This window comes from Syzygium oleosum, unplaced genomic scaffold (assembly GCF_021117445.2).
Source record: "Syzygium oleosum isolate NSW1041296 unplaced genomic scaffold, Sole_v2.1 Sole_v2.36, whole genome shotgun sequence".
In the NCBI taxonomy this organism is placed as follows: Eukaryota; Viridiplantae; Streptophyta; class Magnoliopsida; order Myrtales; family Myrtaceae; genus Syzygium; species Syzygium oleosum.
Window position 1 is genome coordinate 1225792 of NW_026607520.1, and position 18104 is coordinate 1243895.

An 18104-nucleotide genomic window follows, 5' to 3' on the forward strand; every position below is an offset into this window, starting at 1 on the left:
ACCTTTGGCCGGTGACCGGACATTGGCCACCGGCCATGGCCGGCTGCCTGGCCTCGCCCGAACGAGACCGCGTCACCCGCCACAGGCAAGGCCCGGCCGACCCTCGCCTAGGCGAGGGCGGGCGAGCCCTAGCGAGGGCTCCCCTCGCCAGATTCGGCGAGGCTGCCGTGGCCTGTGCGAGGGCTGGCCTTGCTGGATCTGGCGAGGCCTTACCCAAGCAAGGTGAGGCCGCCCCTCGTCGGGGCTCCCCCGGCCTCGCCCAGGCGAGGGTCCACGAGGCCTCATCTGTAGTGGGCGACGGCGACCTCGTCCGGGCAAGGCCAGGCAGCCGGCCATCGCCGGTGGCCAGTGTCCGGTCACCGGCCAAAGGTAGAAGAAGAAGAAAGAAAAGAAAAAAAGAAAAGAAGAAAAAATATTTAAAAAATTGAAATATACACATGGAAATGCCCCGTAGACTTTTTTTTAAAAAAAAATTCAACTCATATTAAAATTTTAATTATAAAAGCCACGTATTAATTTGGCCGGAATTTATTGCCGTTGGCACTTAAGTGATTGTTTTTCCTCCGATTTGGGACTTAAGTGAGCTGGCGAAAATTTTTGGTACTAAAGTGAGCATCGTACACAAGTTTTGACACTTCTAGTGTTCTTTCCTCTTTGATATATAATGATTCATATGTGGTTGAAGATTGGAGTTAGTTTTGAGTAACATGTAATTCTCGAGATTTGAACAAAGAGCCAAAGGCTCACTTTAATATCCACCCAAAGTATATTCTCACATTCTTTTAATGGCCAGAAAAAACCCTTTTTTGCCTTTGATAAACCAATTTGTAGTGAGAATGAAAATGGGACATGAAAAATAAAAACTTGTGAAAATTGTGGCCTTGGAAGGGAAATGACAAAAAATGAGACAAATAAAATAAAATATATAACCAAAAAGTATCGCCAAAAACCTAAACTATATCCACCGTGTAACGTCCTGAATTCGACCCACTTTCGTGATCAATAATATGGATATGTATTTCTCATTTCGTTCTAGTAAGTCTCGCCCGGAACTGATCATTCTCGGGATACTGACCAAGAGGGAATGGCTAACTAGGAAAACGATATGTGGACCCAAGAACTCGACCGTGATTCGAGACCCGATTCCGAGAAATGACGAGAAAATATTTTGGGCCAACGTGGGCCGATCCAAGGAGAGTGACGGATTTGGTTTGGCCAACGACGTACGATCGGATCGCGGGTGATTCCGCACGACCGAGAGTACGCGTGGCGAACGATCCCGAACTTATTCCGAACGATTGCGACCTCCAGAACTAGCGATAAATCCTTGCGTACTCTTGGAAGTCGAGACCGTCACGACTCGAGTAATCCTAAGTCGATACGCGTAACCCCTAAACAGCCGCCCGTTAGTGTGAGACCCTAAAATCGCATTTGAGCGAAATCGATCGTGGAATTGAGTCCGGACTTCGGTGTCGAATTTCGTGGACGTACGCGACTATTTTGCAAGGACAACGTCGTATAAGTGTGGCCAATTATATTTGGGATCGGTAGAGTCGAAACGGGACCGGAAAATTACGATTTTGCCCCTAGGCCTTAGGTATTAATTCTGAATTTTGAGGTTTAGATTAGTCTTGTTCAGCCCTATTATTTCAGAAAATCGTAGGACTAAATTGCCCCTAGACATTTTAGTTAGAATTAATCGAAGCCCTTGATGGATGGGCAAGATAGTCATTTGTTGGGAAGTTGTTCACCTAACCCCACTTAGGCCAATAATACAACTCTCCACTCACTCTCTTTCCCTCGCTTCTCATTGTGACCGGCCACTCCCTCCTCTCTCTCAATCTCGCCGACTCCCCCCTCTCCTTACCCTTGCTTGGTCGTGAGGGCCAACTGGAGCAGCCCTCGCCGGAGCACGCCGCCGCCAGCCAGAGCCGGAGCCAACCCACCATCCTCGTCCGCCTAGCCTCGCCATCACCATCTCGTCTCGCCATTCTCTCTCTCCCTCTCCATTTCTCCTTTCGGCCGTGAGGAACAGCCGCCGATCAGCCCCCCCTTGGCTATGAAGGCCGCCGTTCGCCGCCGCTCGCGCCGTCGTGAACCCGCTCGGTCTGCCCGTTCCTCACCAGTTCAGCCACCTTTGGGAGCCTAGGAATTAGGTGAGTAATAATCCCTAAACCCTAATTAGGCTACTAAGCATTTCTAGATAGGTTAGAGTTAGATTAGAGGTTAATTAGGGTGAAATTAGGCTTGATTAGTGGCTGATTGTTGGAGGCTGTTTACGTGCTGATTATGGGAGCCTATTGTGAGGATTTGGAAGTGGAAAAATGACCGAGAGCGTGCTGATTTGGTGGCTGTCCATGATGTGATTAATTGGACTTAGATTGGTTAATGAGGAGCTTAATCGTGAAAATTGCCGCGTGTGCTTAAATGGTTCAATTGATGGTTGAATTGGTTGATTTTATATTGATACCGTGATGCCATGTCGCGTGCCTAGTGTGGCCGAGAATGAGGATGCATGGTGAGCCGTGCGTATGTGTAATGGTGTCGCTCAAACCGCGTGAATTGGGTGTGCCGACTTTGTGCCATGCAAGATTGAATTGATTTGCTTAATTGGGCACGCTAGTATGTTAATGTGACACATTGAGTTTGTTACATGGTGAATTGAGCACGTCGTGGCATCGTGTGAGCATGTCTTGGCACGGTTTGATTATGTGCCCATGTTGGAATTGAATGCTCATTGTGCATTGTGTTATTGCCCGAGTGCCGGGATTTCATGGCCACGCATTTCGCATGCTGTGCATTGGCGTGATACGAGAATTGTGCGAGTATGCGTGCCTGACATGAGCATGTGATCACCTAATTGCCCTGATGCGTTCTACGCGGGGTTCAGATAAAATTGGCTGTGTGTGCGTGTGATCACATAAAGCTCTGATGCGTTTTACGGGGGGTGTTGAATCCGTCTTAATGCGTTTTACGCGGGACAATGCCCGGATTGCCGGAAGACGGTCAACCTGATGCGTTTTACGCGGGTTCGGTCCGTATATGGAGATCGGTGTTGCGCTTGACGCGTTTTACGCGGGCTAGAGACACTGGGCTTGATGCGTTTTACGCGGCCCAGGAAGTGTTGGATATTGATATAGACCTGATGCGTTTTACGCGGGTCAGACCTGATGCGTTTTACGCGGGTCAGACCTGATGCGTTTTACGCGGGTCAGACCTGATGCGTTTTACGCGGGTCGATCTATAATGAGAAATTGACTGAGTGCAAGTGTGCATCATTGAGCCGGATCATAAGCATGATCATATTGCTGGCATATGTATGCAAGAGTGCATTGGCAAGTGTGCAAGCATATGAGTATTTGTGACTCGTGTGTGATGCAGGCATTAATGAGCTTGAGCATGTGCATGGCGTACGTGTGACTAAGCCTGTCGCGTATGTGCCATTATTGTGATTATTATATGCCTAACCTGCAGGGTCAATTGTGTGTTCGATCTGGGCCCGAGGGCCTAGGTCAATTGATTTTGGTCGGTTCGCGTGATTGTTTGCCTGTCAGGAGGTGCATGTTAGCCTAGTTTAGGTTTAGGGGGTTTTACTCGCTGAGATTTGTTCTCATTGTTGTTAAAACCCAACTTTTCAGACCCCCGGCCCTGAAGATGTCAGAAGTTCCTATACGTTTTGGGATCCCGTCTCGGATAGGTCGGGACGTGACTGAGTACCCCGTAGAGAACGGGGATACGTATATTAGACACTTTACTACAGTATGGATCGATGTGGGCGTACAACACTTTCAGGCCCACGAGTATATAGCTTGGTGCTTTAGGGACTACACCGGGACTTTTGGATCCCTCAGAACCTTTGATGTCCCGTTCAACAGGCTAGGAAACCTAGATCCCCAGTGTGCTGATGGAGACCTGGCGAGCCTCGAGTATACGTCCGAGGGGAGTTCCAGTGCTGACGTCAGGACACGGACCTGTTGTCTGGGAGATGGACGAGCCAGACTCGATGGACAAGGAGCCTGTGGATTGGGACTCTGACCCGGAGCCGATGGAGTCGGATGAGGAGCTAGAGCCTATGGAGCAGGACCCCGAGCAGGAGGGCAAGCCTGAGGAGATGGATTCTGAGGAGGAACCGGCAGAGGCCGAGTTCGAGCTGGATTCCCTAGACTCCGAGGTCGAGCTGCCTGACAGTTGTTCCGAGTCCTCGGGATCCGACTCGGACTGGGTCCCTTAGGGTTTAGCCGTATCCCTAGTTAGGTCGGGCCAGTACCTTTTTGACCGGAGCCCTTCCTTAGGTTAGTGTTAGACTGACCGCCCGGGCCACTTACCCCCTTTTTGTCAGTAGTGGCCGTTAACCCGCTTTTGGTTTTTGTGCTGATGCTGTAAATAGATATTGTATATGTTTCCCTGATGTTAATGCAAGTGTATATTCATAATGTGGTTTGTTGCTTGTGCTATCCTGGGTCACGGTGTTTTATTTGTACGGGTGTTTATGTTGCTTCCGCGTGTGTCTTGATCTCTGTGTTGGGTGTTGGGTCGGCGACGCGTCCTAGGACGCCGCACAAATTCGACCTCGGTTGGGATGCTCGTGCGCCATAGGGTTCGGGGCGTGAAACACCGTGATGTCAAAACTTCAAAACTTTTAACGTGTGACTAGGATACCCTTGTCTACCATTCAAAGATCTTAAACTTTGTCCACCAATACAAATATATCATTTATCTATCATAAAAAACCCTAAATTTTCTCTAATATAACTCTAGTGCTCCAAATTTTTTTTCGCATCACGAATATCCCAAACTTATACTGGCAACCTAGAAAAAAAAAATTCCGTCTTAGTTCCATCCAAGATGTCCATTTAAAATTCGATGTAACGGCTTGTGCGGACAGAATGGAAAACGGAGTAAGATCATTAGTCAGGCAAATGACTTGAGGGTATTTTTGTGGCATTGATACAAAATTGTAAATTTTTTGATCACACAAAAAAAATTGAGATATTGGCATTGCGATGGACATAATTTAGGGATTTTGGTGACACATAAAACTTTTTAAGAAAATGACATAAACAGTCCCTAAATTTTGGCCCAATGCGCAATGTAGTCCTTGAACTTTTAATTTGTTCAATGAAATCCCTGAACTTTAATGTAATGTTCAATGCGTTCCTTGAACTTTTGGTACATATTCAATTTAGTTCCCGAACTATATGAAGATGTTCAATATAGTCTTTAAACTTGAATTAATGGAAGGACTATATTGAATATCTTCATATAATTCAGGGATTAAATTGAACATGTATCAAAAGTTCATGGACGGTATTGAACAAATTAAAAGTTCAAAGACCACATTACACATCGGGTTAAAGTTCAGAGACCACGTTGAGCAAATTAAAAATTCATGAACCACATTACACGTCGAGCAAGTTTAAGAACTATTTATGTCATTTTTTCAAAAATGTTTTAGGGCATTAGTACCGCCATAGACATATTTAAGGTTTTTGGTAACATAAAAAAACAAGATTGTTTTGGTGGTAGTAACCAAAACAGGCGGGAGCCATTGTCGGAGGAATCTCTCTGTGCCCCATATTCAAACCGTCACCATCTGATTCGATTCCCACTCCCATCATCCACATTTTCAGGCACTTACAGTGCTCGTTCCGATGCCAGACACCATTCAGTTTTCCATGGCCGTGCAATAACCTCCCCCCCATTTTAATTGTCAACCGGATTCAATCAGAGCGGGAGAGAAACAGAGAAAGAGAGAGAGAGACAATGGGGAGTTTGGGAGCGATTCTGAAGCACCCGGGCGATTTCTACCCGCTGATGAAGCTGAAGATGGCGGCGAGCGATGCCGAGAAGCGGATCCCTCCGCAGCCTCACTGGGGGTTCTGCTACTCCATCCTCCACAAGGTCTCCCGGAGCTTCGCCCTCGTCATCCGGCAGCTCGGCGCGGAGCTCCGTGACGCGGTGAGCAGCAGTTTTTTCGGATCTCGACGTTCTCGTGATGGGTCCGCGTCTGTTCTTTTCGCGGGGATATGTGGATGATGGTGCTTGAATTAGGATTGCGGATCAGGGGATTGAGTTTTGTGCTGTGTTGGTTTTGTTTTGGATGACCGTTTTTATGCTTTTGTGGACTCGTGATGTTGGCTGAACATATCCGTTCGTGGTGTTTAAGCAATGCCATGATGAGTTTGGATGCATTGACTCTGCCTGTTGCTGCTAAATTGGGAACGAAGTTGTTTTCTGTTTCTTGTTTCATCTTTTAGGGCCAAGAGAAATTTCTCTATGGCTTGGTGAACAGTAGATGCGATCAGGAAATGTGAGGAAATTTTGTCTTATCATAAAGGGAAGAAATGTGAGAGAATCAGGAAAAAAATTGCTAATTCTAGACTTCCTGACGAAGACAGCAGGCACAACGGCTTAGATAAAGTCAATGATCAATAAAAATTCTGCAAAGATGTATTTGGGTACATTTCTCCGTATGTTGTGGCTCGAGTGGTGTGCTCTTACTTACCGAAAGGCCCTGAAACAGTTTAATGAGGCATTCTAGTAGATGGTCGGTCAATGCATGATCTTGATGCAAGACAATGACATTAGAAGGAGTATTCCAAGGATACACTTTTCTCTCTCATTGAGTCCCCATGAGAAGTCCACAAAACTTGTCATTAGTTCAGCATAAGCCCAAGGTTTCCATGATTTTGGCATTTAGTTGATGGGAGGTGGTTTCTCGAGTACATCCTCCTCCTCCTCCTCCTCCTCCAAAAGTTTTACAGTTTTAGTATTATTGTTTCTGCATTCCTAGCAAAATTGGCCTTTTCTCTCTCATCCTTTCTCAAGAGAGATTCTGCAGGGAGGATATATCATGTGTTAATGTTTGGAATGTTTCTTGGCTGGATAGCATAGCGTGGCACCTGGAGATCCAACAATTCTGATGAACTGGATATAATTAACAATTTAGTCATAGAAGATGACACATGTATTAGTGAACCATCTGCAGGAACTGATTTTTGTCTATTCCTAGAAACCAGGATATCAGCTGTGAAGTACAAATTATTATCTAGCCATTTTTAAATTGTCATTGGGAGCTAGTTACTTTATCTTGGACAACTGTTTAAATTCAAAAGTCATAGAAAGTGCTATAGGCGCTTATGACATGAACCACATCTAAGTATGATTTTGACTGGAATTGCGTGATATTAGTGTTGATGCCTATGCTGTCCTCATCCGTAGATTCATGTGGTTACTTCTTGTTTTCGTTTGATACTTTCTCCTACTGACTTCTCTTGTCTGCTAATCCAAATGCAAAACTATGAACTGTTAGATTAGTTAATGCAAATGCTACAAGTAGCCAATGCAAATTCCATTGGAATTATTAGATTAGTTTCTTGCAATGTATTTTTATCTCTTCAACTTTTCTTTCGCATTTTTGCAGGTGTGCATATTCTATTTGGTCGTGCGAGCACTTGATACAGTTGGTTCGTCCTATAACTCTTTATTAATTCTCTTTGTCTTGCATTTGCAAGATAGTATGCTGTTTATCAAATATAGTGCGTCTGTCCTAAATTACTGTCATCCATTTTGGGGACAGTAAACCCTAGCGGTCGTTTATCAAATTGATTTCAAATGTAGCTATCCAGTTGGCAGCTCTTCTTTTCCCTTCAAACTTCTGCATAACAGGAAAAGGAAGTGGGGGTTTTGAGGCTACACTTTCTTGTCTGTGTTTTCTTAAAGGCGGAAAACCTATGCCTCTTTAAATCTCGATAATTTTGTGTGTTCTTTTAGCTATGGGAAGTTGCAACACTTATCTTTAGCACTTTTGGTTGGCTAATCTGAGCCAGCTGTCCCTTTTTCTGTCAAAGACTAACCATAGCGTGAATGCATTTGGATCTTCCTTTTATATGCTGATAACATGCATGCAAATATTATTGTGTAGGTCAGAGCGAGTTCTTCACATCTGGACTTCATTCATGTTATTTATCACCACTAACCATCATAAATGGAAGTGGAGCATGCTAATGCTCTAGTTGTTAGGGCCCCTGCTGATTTACTGGATGATAAACATTGACTTATAGTTTTAATCCGTTGAATAATCCATAAAAAATCAGTTTTGAGGATTAGTCCTTAGTTCTCCTGTCTAATTCTCGTTAGCATCGTGTTGATAATCGTTTCCAGCTCCACGATGACATTAGTATGTGATTTGGTGCTGGAATCTTATTTTTTCTAATGTACCCCTTCCAGAGGATGACACAAGCATACCTACTGATGTCAAAGTGCCTATCCTGAAAGCTTTTCATCAGCATGTGTATGATAAGGAGTGGCATTTTTCATGTTAGTAAACATGCTATTCAGTTACCTCTTTCTTGCCAGTTAAAGTTTGTGGTGATCTAAGACTGGTCTTCATGTATTTAATTGCTAGGTTCAGAATTGTTGCCCTTTGCTGACCTTTACAAAAATTTCAGGAAACGTGAGTTATATGTATTCTGACAAAAATTTTGTTTGACTCATGTCTCTTAACGGTTTCCTGGTATAAGTATGTGTGTATCTATGTGTAAATAATTTGTGTGCTCCACATTTTGCGTTAAGAATGGTCTTCAAAGTTACATGGAGATTCTATCTTTAACAATATCTTGTAGCAATTATACATCTTTGCCACATTTTTCTTCATAGAGGATTAGTTCCGTCTGCGACATTTATTTGAATTGACTTCAAATCGACTGAAATCATTTTCCTTAACACCGCTATTTGTAGAACCAGATATATCAACAACATTTTGCCTCTACATTATGATTCTACATGAGAACCTCTACCAGTGATATCATTTAGTTTTCTTCTTTTGTGCATTCTTTTACTAACTTTTTAGAACCAATACTAAAATACGATAAACGCTCTCTTGCTGTGAGAAGTTCTTGTGATATTTCTAGCATATGGGGATATTAGACGACCCCTCGTAGGGTAAAAGATTGCCAAATTATATCTGATGTCAAGTTGGGAAATAAGGTGTTTCTAAGCTATTTAGATTCTGTCTGCCACTTATTCCTTCAACTAGCAACTTTTGGGACAAGCAGAACTTGGTTAGCAAAGCTGTCTTAAGTTGCGACTGTTGTTACCTTGAAATTCTTATTATTGTAAGTTATAGTCTTTTGCTGTTTTAGTATATGACAATCTATAGATGGTGCTTATCCACTGATCTGTGTTACCTCATTTGAGAAGAAGTTGGAGCTGGACTATCCAGTGGCCCAGAACTTTAGTGAGTTCACTGACTTGAGTTTTCTATTATCGTATTAAGGTGGTACAAAGGAATACAAGGTTCTAATGGACCAATTTCATCATGTTTCCATGGCTTTCCTGGAGCTGGGGAAAAGGTTACTAACTTACGATTTTTCTTTGTAATCTTGATGTGAACGCCTTTTGTGAGATCAGGATATTCTCTTCTTCTACCTGATCTTTAGCTGCTCACTTAACCGTGTGTGTTTCCTTTACCAACATAACTAACCATCACAGTGTCACAACTGATTCTCGATAATATCATTGTCTACAAAATGTTTCTCTGACCAGTTTTTTTATGTCAATGGGAATGCAAACTCAAAACTAGAATTTTCCTGCAATTAACACCACCCTTGGCAAACTGTTTCTGCTGGTTGATAGTTGACTGCTTTTCCTTTATAAATTGTGGCTTTTGACTATACTTGCAGGTATCAAGAGGCAATTGGGGATATTACTAAAAGGATGGGCGCAGGAATGGCAAAATTTATTTGCAAAGAGGTTTGTGATCTATGCCATGTGACACTTCTGATATTTTCCAAGACCTTACCTTAACAAGTAGCCAAGCTGAAGGAACTCTTACAAAATTTACAGTACTTGGTTGTGCTTGGATAGTTCAATATTGAGCAAGTGCATATACTTTACATGAGGAGGATCCTTGCCTCCAATTGGAAGAAAATAAAATTGTTTAGGAGCAGTGTAAACCTTTTCTTTGTTGAGTGGCTGGCACATACAATGGGTAGCCCATCCTGCTGTTTACTATGAATGTGCTGGAGTAAGGATTTGACCTTAGTTCTTTGGTACAACTCCTTGAAAGGTTCACTTGCTCATAAAAAAAAAATTCGTGCCTCTAGAAGTTTAGCATTTGGCCTAAATGACCGTTCTTCCATCTTCCAAGGTCCACTGGCTTATGAACTGACTATTGACTCTACTATTCGCCTGGTTTATGGTAACTGATCGGGTTGGATTGAAACAAGTTTGATAAAAAAGAGCTGGTAATGTTCTTTTGCACAAAGCATTTCAAGGCTAGTTGTAATCTTGCACCTTCTGGAAGAGTTGCTTGCAGTGGAGATTAATCTGTTTAATACGTCATGCAGTTTATCCTACGAAGAGTTCCACTAATTTCTTCCTCATCACAGGTGGAAACAGTTGATGATTACGATGAATATTGCCACTATGTGGCAGGACTTGTTGGTTTAGGTTTGTCAAAGCTTTTCCATGCTTCTGGAGCTGAAGATCTCGCACCAGATTCTCTATCCAATTCAATGGGTTTGTTTCTACAGGTACTTAAAAAGACAACTCCACCTTTTTATTTTTTGGATTTCTAACATTGATGTGAATATCAGAAAACAAATATTATTCGAGATTATTTGGAGGATATCAATGAGATTCCAAAGTCACGCATGTTTTGGCCTCGTCAGATTTGGAGTAAATATGTAAACAAGCTTGAGGTATGCCTCTTCAACATGACTAATGACTATTAAGTGCTTATGTAGATTGCTTAACCCTTTTGCCATATGAAGTCAATTTTCCATGACCTAGTCTGTAGATGAATTGTTAAGATATTGTTCACCTATAGTGCTGAATAGCATGTCGCATGCACATCCTTACTTTCTCTATTCTGTGATTGGCCCCGTCAATGTAGGACTTGAAGTATGACGAGAACTCAGAGAAGGCAGTGCAATGTTTGAATGACATGGTCACAAATGCTTTGACACATGTTGAAGACTGTTTGACATACATGTCTGCTTTAAGGGATCATTCTATATTCCGGTTTTGTGCCATTCCTCAGGTACATGATCAATTATTCTTCAAGACAACTGTGTTCTTCTCTTTGACCAAGAGTTGTTGCCTCACATCTCTCCTATGTTTTTTAAAACATAGGAGATAGCTATTGATATTAAAATTTTGGCTCACGAACATACTACGAACCCACTGTCTGCACTATTCCCCACCCCCTCTCTCATGCACATTTGTGCTCGTGCGCAGTGTGCGCAGACACACAAATTGTCCCTTTCTTTCTCCTGTCACACATCTTTGTGCATCCTACACTGGTGCGCATTAAAGAAAAAAGTTGCTTCTTCTTTTGGTTTCACACATCAATTTTGAAAAATTTTCCTGCCATAATCAGTTGTTTATTTTCTGAACTTGTTCTTCATTAAGACTTTCTGTATGTGGCTGTTTTGCTTTCATGGTGTTTAATGTTGCTATTTTCTTGTTTATGCCATTAATGTTTTGATTATCTGGGAGAAGGTCCTTTGCCAACATTTTTCTACTTTTTCTCGATAATGGCTATTGGAACATTAGCTTTATGCTACAACAATATTGAAGTTTTCAGAGGTGTAGTAAAGATGAGGCGAGGTAAGAAATTGATTTGCTGGTACTTTCTTTCATCATTGAAATTATAGCTATCCTAGATTAGATGAAATGAAAAAGTTTTACTGGGCCATAAGACACGAGGAAATAATGAGGTCTACTGGAGAACTAGATCGAGGAAAGACGGAAACATCCTGTAAGACTATCACCATTCATTAGTTCGAGACCATCCGTAGGGCCTTGCTTCCAGTTCTCATAATTCATCAGTTGTCAAGGCAGTGTCTATCCATGACTCTGTCTACTTTTGTGTATGTTCTGTAGTAGCTCAGAGATAATGGTCGCTCAGTGATTCCATTTGTCTACCTATACTTTTCAGGTCTTACTGCTAAAGTTATCAATCGCATGAGAACAATGGTTGATGTTTATGGTGCTTTCTATGATTTTTCTTGTATGCTGAAGTCCAAGGTATGAAGTCAAAAACTAGAACGCACGTCTGGTAATCTATTCTCGTGCACTTATCATATTTCATTTTTTAGTTTTTTCTTCTTGAAGATGCACTAGACCTTCTAACCTGCATTAGACTTGATTTATTGGAAACAAACTGCTGATGTTCCCAACTTCCCACGTTGTATGTCTGTGTAACTTTGGGAGGCCTGCTCAGGACATGGCCAGCAATTAAAAAGGCAAATCTTCCAATGTCTTAGGGTCATTGGACCAACCCCTGCATCTCCAGATACTTCTTACTCAGAGGGCTAATTCCCCTATTTAGCTCTAGCAAGCAGCAGAAGAAATTTGGGGTTGGTTGGGGGTGTACTATGAGAATTCCGTTCATAGTTCTAGGCAAAAGTTTTGATAATTTACTATAAAATACCCGAGTTGACCCTGAATGTGGGACTGACTGGTGGGGAACGAGTACAGTGTGAGGGACATGTTATGAGTTCTCATTAGAGATAACAGTATCGATATACATGTGGAGAATGAAGGGGAAGTAGGTCAAAGCTGTTCAGAGGCTATAAGAATAATTTTAATGACTGTGAAGAGAGTTCAGATAGTGAGGAAGGACTAAAACCCTTTCAAGTAAAGTGGCTTTAAGATGATGAAGATGAAGAGTTTTCAGCTGTTAAAAAATATTTCAGAGATTCCAGAAGAAGAACATCGAGAGAAGTGAGAGTGGCAGAAAAACAAAGTGAAACATCCGCTCGTTGGTTCCACCTACAGGAGATACATTTATGGAAAGATCTGGATTTGTGGAAGAAATAGCAAATGGTGGCGATGAATCAGTGTATTTTGACTCAAGTGACTGTGGGAGCTCTGTATATATAAGTGATGAGGATGAAGGAGATCATGCACAAAGCAGGAGAAGCAGATATCCTGTTTACGACACTAGTGCACAATCACCTTGCATTATGCTTGGCATGGGTATGACCTTTTTGGGCCTCGGACTGTTCACAGAGACCATTACTGAGTACTCAATTGATCAGCATAGAGATATTAAATGTATAAAGAATGACAGAACAAGAGTGAAGGTTGCCTGCAAGTGGGAGGGTTGTCCTTGGTTTATTTATTGTTTACATGATAAGCACAGGCATCATTTCCATTTAAAGACCTTTGCAGATGATCATAAATGCTATCAAACATTTAGAATTACGTAGGTTACTTTTTCATGGACTGCCAAAAGATATGCATCTAGAATAATAAACTCTCCTAGGTGGAAACAAAGGGACATGAAGGAAACTTTGAAGCAGGAGTATGCTGTGGATGTTACTCTTTGCCAGTGAAGGAAGGCAAAAATGCTTGTCTTTAAGCAACTAGAAGGAAATCTGGTTGATAACTTTGCTATGTTGAGGAGATATGAGGAAGAACTTCTGAAAACTACCATTGGTTGGTGGCTCATTTTATGTACTTAGGTTTAAAAAGGCATGTAAGTTGAGAAGGTGAGGAGTTTCTTTGGATCATCTTTGCTGTACAGCCAAACAGAAACCAATGAAATTGTCATTTCTTTTTATGTTTCCTTTTTTCCTTCTTTACCATGGGGGTTCGCACAGTTGATAGGAAAAAATGGGAGAGGGAGAGAGATTGTGGCAATATCCCTAACAAACATGACTGTGCAAAATCTTCGGTGATCGAATTGGGGGAGAGAAGGGGTATTGAATACGGCAATCCGGAATGTAAAGGCTAGCTATCTTGAATCTGTAGTGGACGTGACAACACTCACTTATCTTAAATTTTCCTTCACAGTAATTTCCATACCTTTCACACTACGGCTCTTTAAATATAGTCTGAAGTATTGTTCACTCTCACTATATTACGCTTTGGGCTCCTGTAGGTTGACAAGATTGACCCTAATGCTACAAAAACATTAAGCAGAATCGAGGCTACGCAGAAGGTTTGCAGAGATGCTGGCCTCCAAAACAAAAGGTTCCTCTCTCTCGGTGGTATAGATACTGATTTTGTTCTTTCCACTATAACAAAACTTCCTTTCATAAATGTTGACAGGAAATCTTACATCCTTCCAAGTGAACCCAGATATAGCTTCGTGCTAGTGAGTTTACTGCCATTTATCTTGCATTTATTTGGCTGGTCTAAGGACAATATGCTGAGAAGTAACCCAAACAAAAGAAAAAAAACACTTGCTTATCAGAATCTAAATTGCAGGTCGTTGTTTTGCTCATTATACTGGCAATACTTCTCGCTCAACTTTTTGCAAGTAGATCAAGTAACTACTGTGAATTCCTTTCGGCATAATACACTTCCAATGATTGCTGCAAACTTCTCTTATCATTGTCCCACAACTTCTATTCCTTTGCTTTCTCTTGCGCAGGATGGGCTTTGTGGGAACACCAGCAAATCATAGAGATTGTGTGGATGCAGAAGCAACCCTTGCTTGGTGTAGGTCGGCGCCATGACTAGTCGGTTCGGGCCACGAACTTGGTTTCGTGCTCGGCATGACTTAAGACTGTAGAGGCAACATGGCATGATACACATTTCGCGTGAAGTACTCAAGTTGGTATGATGCTTGTTGGCATGGTCGCATGAGGGAAAAGAATAGTCGTCGCCCTTGATCGGAGACGTTGCTCGATTAAATTCGGATGAATAGCCGTCGCCCTTGTTTAGGGGACGTTGCCCGATTAAGTTCGGATGAAAAGCCGTCACCCTTGGATTAGGGGACGTTGCCCAGAGAATTTCCGGAATAACCGTACCAACAATTGAGATGTTAAATCCCTCGTGTGCATACTTTTGGTTGAGATGTTGCTTGAATAGTGTTGGGTTTATTACTTTAGAGTTTTAGCAAGTTGGGGGTATTTGTGTAAATGTATTAGGCTTAATCTTAAGCCTATAAATACTCTTTGTTATCTCATAAATAAAGTAAGTTACTCTTTTATCATTAACATGGTATCAGAGCACAATTAAAAAAAACATAAACCCTAAAATTAACACTTCTCACAGCAAACCCTAGCCACCACCACTGTAGATCCCTCCGGCGACCTCCGTCCGGCGTCGCCCAGGGCCGGCGACCCTCAGATCCGGCGAGATCTAGGTCAGAAATCAGTGTTGTCTGACCATTAATTCACTCGCCTCAGATCTCTCTTGTGTTTTTGATGTATTGAAACCCAGAAATCGATGTTATCAGGGGAGTTTCTGAGGCCGAGGGTTGTGTGGAAGTGATATTTGGCTGCTGAAAGTGACATTTGGATGTGGGGTAGTTGATTTATGAGGCTTGATTGTTATATATTATTATATGATGTTACGAAGGGTTAAATGGTGTTCTGAATTGTGTGGATAGAATTCTGAGTTTGGCTAGCTGAATTAGAGTAGCTGAATTTGGAACGACTGAATTAGTGTGGTTGAATTTAATTGATTGAATTAGTTGGAGTGACATGTGGGATTACTAAGATTTGCGGATACTCGCAGAAGTTATATAATAAGAGGGTGTGTTATTTATTACATACGCGGGTTAAGTTTCCAGTGATTAGTGGTTTGTGAGGATGTCTACCGGTTCATCTAATTCACCGTCTATTACTTCGGGGATGGGCTCCTCTAGTACTTTCTTCAAGTTCAGTATCTTTTGGTTCATATTATAGTATGACTAATCTGCACAATACCTTGGTCAAGTTGGACGGTACCAATTACCCTTCTTGGTCGATGGCTCTTTCGACTTTTATTTATTCTAATTGCCAGTCTAGATGGCTTGAAGAAGAACCACCTGCATATTCAGCTAGTCTAGAAGAATGGAAGTACGTAGATGCTACTTTGCGTACACTTTTATGGGGAAGTATGGCTGAATCTATTCGTCATCTTTTCATGGATTGCACTACAGCCTGTGAGATATGGATAAAGTGTGCTTTACTGTATTATGGACATAATAACATGAGTTGAGTTTGTGACACGTGGGAGGCTTTATATGAAGCCAAAATTGGTGATGCTAGTTTGGCAGAACATTATGCTCGTTTTGCATCTTTGTATCAGCGCCTCAAGTCTTATTTTCCACCTGCTACCACAATTACTCAGATGCAGCAACGAGAAGCGGACATGATAACCGTGCTCTTTCTTCGTAGCCTTGGTCCAGATCATAGTGCTCTTCGTCAACATATTACCTCTCAGAGCACTCTTCCTTCCATTGAAGAAGTGTATTCTCGAGCTGCTCATTATACTTCCAGTCCTAAGACTTCAGCAATTTCAGATAGTAGTGCTATGGTGGCTCGTGGAGGTCAAGGGACTCGTGGTCGTATTAACGGCCGTGGACAATGGAACTCTGATAGTTCTTACCGTGGTCGTGGTTTTCAAGGCCGAGGTACCGCTCGTGGTGGTGGTAGTAATACTTCTAGAGGAGCACGTGGTGGTGGTCGAGCGAACCGTTTTTGTACTCATTGCCAGCTTTCTGGGCACACTCTTGATTATTGTTATGACCTCCATCCTGAACTGCGGGGTCTACATGCTTCTATTGATACTGAGCCTTGGACTCCTTCCCTTGGATCTTCTTCTGGACAGGGTACAGTACAGTTGACTCGTGCAGAATATGATGAATTGGATAGAGCACGACAGAGTGAGAGTGGTGCTGTCTCTGGTCCTACTGCTACTTTAGCATAGCGTAATGATTCTACATGTCTATTGTCCAGTACAGCTCCTCCTCGTTCTTGGGTTATTGATTCGGGTGCCACTCATCATATGAATGGTGATCCTCGTCTTCTCACATCCACCTCATCTATTCCTTCTATGTCAGTCACCTTAGCAGATGGTTCTCAATCCAAAGTTACTGGTACAGGTTGTGTATCATTGAGTTCCTCTATCTCCTTACCTTTTGTTTACCATATTCCACACTTTCCTTACAATCTATTATCAGTAAGTTCTATTACTCGTGATCTTGATTGCGATATTATCTTTTCTTCGTCTTCGTGTGTTCTTCAGGATTGGAAGACTGGACGCAGAATAGGTGGTGGGCGTGAAGCTGGTGGATTGTACATCCTGGAACCTGAGATTATTGCTGCTGCTACAACAGTTTAGAATAAAGCTGTGGATAATCCTTATCGATTACATTGTCATATTGGTCATCCATCAGCAGACGTACTCCGACGGTTTCCTTTCGTGTCTAGTTCAAGTCTTCAGTTTAATTGTGAAACGTGTCAGTTAGGTAAACACCATCGTGAGTCTTTCTCTCCTCGTGTTTTGAGTCGTGCATCACATCCATTCGAGTTAATTCACTTCGATGTGTGGGGTCCTAGTCGAGAGTCTTCATTTGGTTTTCGGTATTTTGTCACTTTTATTGATGATTGTACTCATACAACTTGGTTATATTTAATAAAAGATCGTACTGAAGTTTTTCATTCTTTCTGCCAGTTTTATCATGAAGTACGTACGCAGTATGATTGTTCTATTAAGTGTTTGCGTACTGACAATGCTCGTGAGTACTTTTCTTCATCTACCTTTATTCCGTTTCTCAAATCTCATGGTATTTTACATCAGAGTTCTTGCGCTCACACTCCGCAACAAAATGGAGTTGCTTAACGTAAGAACCGTCATTTGTTGGATGTTGCTCGTTGTCTTCTTCTTCACACTCATATACCTAAATCATTATGGAGCTATGCTCTACTTACAGCATGTCATCTTATTAATCGTCTTCCGTCCTCCGTGCTGAAAGGAGCTATTCCTTATGCTCTTCTTCATCCTGATCGTCCATTATGGTCTGTTCGCTCTCGTATCTTTGGATGTGTCTGTTTTGTTCATTCTTTGTTTCCTGGATTAGACAAATTATCAGCTCGTGCTGAAAAATGTATATTAATTGGTTACTCCCGTACTCAAAAGGGATATGTTTGTTATAATCCTACTCGTCGTCGGGAGTATGTTTCTGCTGATGTGACTTTCTTTGAGGATAAAGCATTCTTTGGCGATGATCGTCCTCCAAAGACCATTAACCCCGGACCTTCGCCACCCTCTCGCACCTACATCTCACCGGAGCCACCGTTTGTTACTTCGATCTTGCTCCACCGGATCCGGGCTCACCAAAGACCGACCCCTCTTCAGGTCTATACACGTGGTTC

General features: G+C 42.3%; 1 protein-coding gene across 2 annotated transcripts in view; it reads left to right on the forward strand.

Annotated features, from left to right (window-relative positions):
* The window catches only part of LOC115692967 (squalene synthase-like), a 102581-nt gene extending 88141 nt beyond the window's left edge, over positions 1–14440 (forward strand). The window contains exons 1-10 of one of the 2 annotated variants that reach the window (XR_008814925.1): positions 5629–5958; positions 7424–7466; positions 8230–8319; positions 9278–9353; positions 9684–9753; positions 10392–10535; positions 10599–10703; positions 10898–11044; positions 11945–12033; positions 13895–13986. Coding sequence is in view for 1 of the 2 variants with exons in the window: in XM_056305265.1 (XP_056161240.1) it covers positions 11945–12033; positions 13895–13986; positions 14065–14110; positions 14224–14293; positions 14390–14391 (299 nt within the window). In the remaining variant the exon portion in view is untranslated. Of the gene's footprint in view, positions 1–5628; positions 5959–7423; positions 7467–8229; positions 8320–9277; positions 9354–9683; positions 9754–10391; positions 10536–10598; positions 10704–10897; positions 11045–11944; positions 12034–13894; positions 13987–14064; positions 14111–14223; positions 14294–14389 lie in introns of those variants that run through there. The other variant, XM_056305265.1, reaches the window with a different exon arrangement.
* The last annotated feature ends 3664 nt before the right edge of the window (positions 14441–18104 follow it).